Source organism: Miscanthus floridulus, chromosome 9 (assembly GCF_019320115.1).
Source record: "Miscanthus floridulus cultivar M001 chromosome 9, ASM1932011v1, whole genome shotgun sequence".
NCBI classification, from domain to species: domain Eukaryota; kingdom Viridiplantae; phylum Streptophyta; class Magnoliopsida; order Poales; family Poaceae; genus Miscanthus; species Miscanthus floridulus.
This window is the reverse complement of record NC_089588.1, coordinates 67,422,205-67,426,453: the sequence shown is the minus strand read 5'-3', so window position 1 is coordinate 67,426,453 and position 4,249 is coordinate 67,422,205. Positions and strand designations below refer to the sequence as shown.

The 4,249-nt window shown below is 43.2% G+C and overlaps 1 protein-coding gene across 1 annotated transcript; it reads left to right on the top strand.

Annotated features, from left to right (window-relative positions):
- Window positions 1–1,360: 1,360 nt before the first annotated feature.
- On the top strand, window positions 1,361–1,870 carry LOC136480047 (uncharacterized). Its single transcript, XM_066477720.1, has one exon. The coding sequence runs from the start codon at window positions 1,361–1,363 to the stop codon at window positions 1,868–1,870; it is 510 nt and encodes a 169-aa protein (XP_066333817.1).
- Window positions 1,871–4,249: the final 2,379 nt, after the last annotated feature.

Genomic DNA, 4,249 nt, shown 5'->3' with positions numbered 1-4,249 from the left:
ACCCACCCTGACTACACCAGCTTTTGGGAGATAGAAGTGTACATCCGAGAGGGGACTCAGGTGCGCTACATCCACCGCGCCACCACTACATGGCTCACACGTGCGGCCTTTATTAGGGATGTAGCTTGACAGGCGTTGATGGTCAACCGCGACCGCCACTTCGACGACATCGCCTGGGAGGACGACCGCTATCTTCCCCACCGTCGGAGCGGCTAGTCTACATGCAACATCGTAGCACCACTTGGAGAGGCGAACCTAAGGCTGAGGCCTACCTTGTTGTGCTTGGCTGAGACCAACACCAACTTGGATCAGACCCTGGATGAGCTCGATGTCATGGGGAAGGCCTACATGCAGCTGGCCTGTGAAAACGCTACACTGAAGCAGCAGCTAGGAGGTTCAGATGTGGAAGAGCCAGGAGTACCTACTCAGTCGCCCCCGAGGAATGAGGAGAGTTTGGAGACCCTAGCACCAGAACCAATGTCGACCCATACCCATAGGAGAGTCTTAAAAATATGTAATAAACACGTGTAGTTACACAAGAGAGTGTTTAGTTTCTTTTAATGGTTGGACAAGTGTTAGTTGCATGGTTGGATGTTTATCATTATGAATAATGTTTGATTTGGATCTTTGATATGATTGTGATGACTTGTGGGCACGTCCACGGTCATTTAGTTAAGGTTAAGGTTTAAGGATATTATGAATAAATAGTTGTGTTTCGTTTTATCATGCTGTCCATTCTGTATCATTCTGCGCAGTCTGTCTTTATCAGTTCATATCTCATAATCTAGATGTCCAATGATCATGAAATTTTTATGGAGATAAGTAGACTCTATCATCTTTATTTTGGCTCTGGAATCACCTCAATACCTATTATAAATTGTGAGATACAGCTGTTGTAAGTTGAGGTTTCTGTGCTGTCAGAATTCTGGAACAGTACTGCTTATTGTCTGTATTTGACTAAGTAAACATCAGAATATGGAAACATGTTCTAAATGAAAGTTGTAGAGAATTTCATAATCTTTCCAGAAAGGTAAAATACACAATCATATGATAAACAGAGAGTAAGATATGCTCGTTTTACTGCACTGCTGATGTCCAATTCGCCGGAAAAATCAGCACAAATATCCTCTTGTATACCCTACATATATCTCTTGTCTACACCTACTCTTGTTACACCAGTATCTTTTAAGAGTTATATGCTTGGACATGTGAGACTTATATGATGCATCTACAGATGGTGAACACCAGGAGGAACAACCAGGGAGGCGAGGAACTGCCACCACCACCCCCAGTCACCATGGAGCAGCTGATGATGATGCAGACATAGTTGCTTCAGCAGATGGCCCAGAACATACAGAACATGGGGCAAGAGAATGGGAATGCACCCCCTCATGCCAGAGATAAGAGGGGAGAGTTCCCGAAAGGACACCCACCTATATTCAAGCACTCTATCGACCCACTCCAGGCTGACGACTGGCTACGTGCCATTGAGAGACAACTGGTGATTGCTCAGTGTGATGATAAGGAGAAGATTTTATATGCTTCTAGGCAGTTGCAAGGAGCTGCACTGGATTTGTGGGACTCATTCTGCTTCAGCCATACCGAAGCTAATCCCATCACTTGGGCTAAGTTCTGTAGTGCCTTTCGCACTCACCATGTGCCTGCAGGACTGATGAAGCTGAAGGAGTTTTTGGCTCTCAAGCAAGGGAGCATGACCGTTGCTGAATATCGTGACAAATTCATACAATTGTCATGGTATGCACCGAATGAGGTAGATGAGGACGGAAAGAGGCAGGAGCTATTTATGGAGGGCTTAAATGATGGTCTCCAGTACCAGCTGTTGTCTCATACATTTGCTAACTTCCAGTAGCTGGTGGACAAGGCTTTAGTGATTGAGAACAAGTGCCACTAGATGGAGGACAAAAAGAGGAAGTTTCAGGGACAACAATCTGGGAGCAACTCTCGCTTCTGTGCTAACCCTCAACAAGCTCAACATCAGCAGCGCTATCAAGGTCAGACAGGTCCCAACTGCAACCAGCAACCCTAGTGTGCACAACAACAGCAGCAGCAGTACAAGGCACCAGCTCAGCGCCAGCAGCAGCCCAACAATGTACCTATGAGGAACAATGCCCCCAATGCTCCACAGAGGAATGGCACACCAAAAGCACCAAATGCAGTTAATGATAATAAATGCTTCAATTGTGGAGAGTCAGGACATTACTCCAATAGATGCCCCAAGAAGACGACTAACTTGCAGTAGAATTATGTTCGGGGAAAGGTGAACCATGTGACTGCTGAAACAGCTCAGGAGGCACCAGATGTGGTGATCGGTATGTTTCCGGTCAACTCAATCTCAGCTACAGTACTTTTTGATTCTAGTGCTTCACATTCCTTCATAGCATATACATTCATAAAGAAGCATGGTATTCTAGTAAGTGTTATAAAGAAACACATATTAGTAAGCTCACCTGGAGGGGTAATGAAAGCAGAGTGGATATGCTTAGCTGCTAGCCTTAGCATAAGGGGGGGGTAGAGTTTCAAGCAAATCTTGTAGTCATAAACTCAACCGGTATTGATGTCATCTTGGGTATGGATTGGTTAAGGTTGCAGAAAGCAGTTATTAATTGTGGCAATAGTTCTATGAATCTTACCACTTCATCTAGAGAGGAAGTTGTGTATGTGGCAACTCAGTCAGCTGCAGAAATCTACCGAGTTAATCAGTTGGAGGGCACAACCTTAGAAGATATAAGGATAGTAAATGAGTACCCAGATGTCTTCCCTGAGGAATTGTCAGGTATGCCACCTGAATGAGACATCAAGTTTATAATTGAACTTTTACCTGGAACTACACCCATAACTAAGAGACCCTATAGAATGGGAGTGAATGAATTAGCAGAACTTAAGAAACAATTAAGGGAATTGTTAGATAAGGGTTATGTTCAACCTAGTTCTTCACCTTGGGGTGCACCAGTACTATTTGTAGAAAAGAAGGATGGTACACAGAGGATGTGCATAGATTATAGGTCACTTAATGAGGTCACAATTAAGAACAAGTACCCACTGCCTAGAATTGATGACCTATTTGACCAGTTGAAAGGGGCTTGTGTGTTTTCCAAGATCGACCTTCGATCTAGATACCATCAGTTGAGGATAAGACGTACTGACATCCCTAAGACTGCTTTTGTGACCCGATATGGACTATATGAGTTCACAGTCATGTCTTTTGGTTTGACAAATGCACCTGCTTACTTCATGTATCTGATGAACAAACTGTTCATGGAGTACCTTGACAAGTTTGTCGTCGTGTTCATTGATGACATATTATTGTACTATAAGAATGAAGAAGAACATGAAGAACATTTGAGGTTGGTGTTGCAGAAGCTCAGAGAACATTAGCTTTATGCCAAGTTTAGCAAATGTGAGTTCTGGCTAAAAGAAGTATCTTTCCTTGGTCACATAATCTCTAATGGAGGAGTAGCAGTAGATCCCAAGAAAGTTAGAGATGTGTTGAGTTGGAAGCCACCTAAGGATGTTAGTGAGATTTAGAGTTTTCTAGGTATGGCTGGGTACTACAGGAGATTCATCGAGGGATTCTCTAAGTTAGCCAAGCCCATGGCTGCCTTGTTAGAAAAGAATGCCAAATTTGTATGGACTAAGCAATGTCAGGACAGTTTTGAGGAGTTAAAGAAGAGATTGACTTCTGCCCTAGTGCTCATCTTACCTGGTCTCACCAAAAGCTTCTCTATCTACTATGATGCCTCATGGCAAGGTCTAGATGGTGTTCTTATGCAAGAAGGCAGAGTTGTTGCCTATGCATCCAGACAACTAAGAAAACATGAGTTAAATTATCTGACTCATGATCTAGAATTAGCAGCTGTGGTGCATGCTCTCAAGATTTGGAGGCATTACTTGATTAGTCATAAGTGTGAGATTTATACGGATCATAAGAGTTTGAAGTACATATTCACACAGTCAGATCTAAATCTGAGGCAACACAGATGGCTAGAGTTAATCAAGGATTATGATTTGGATATACACTATCACTCGGGAAAGGCTAATGTTGTAGCAGACGCCTTGAGTAGAAGGAGTTATGTGAATATGGCCTATACAACTCAACTACCTGAAGAGTTGTGTGAGGAGTTCAAATACCTAAATTTGGGTATTGTGGCCAACACCATGGAGTTAGAGGTAGAACCTACTCTAGAACAAGAGATTCGTAAGGGATAGCTAAATGATGAGAGGATCAAGG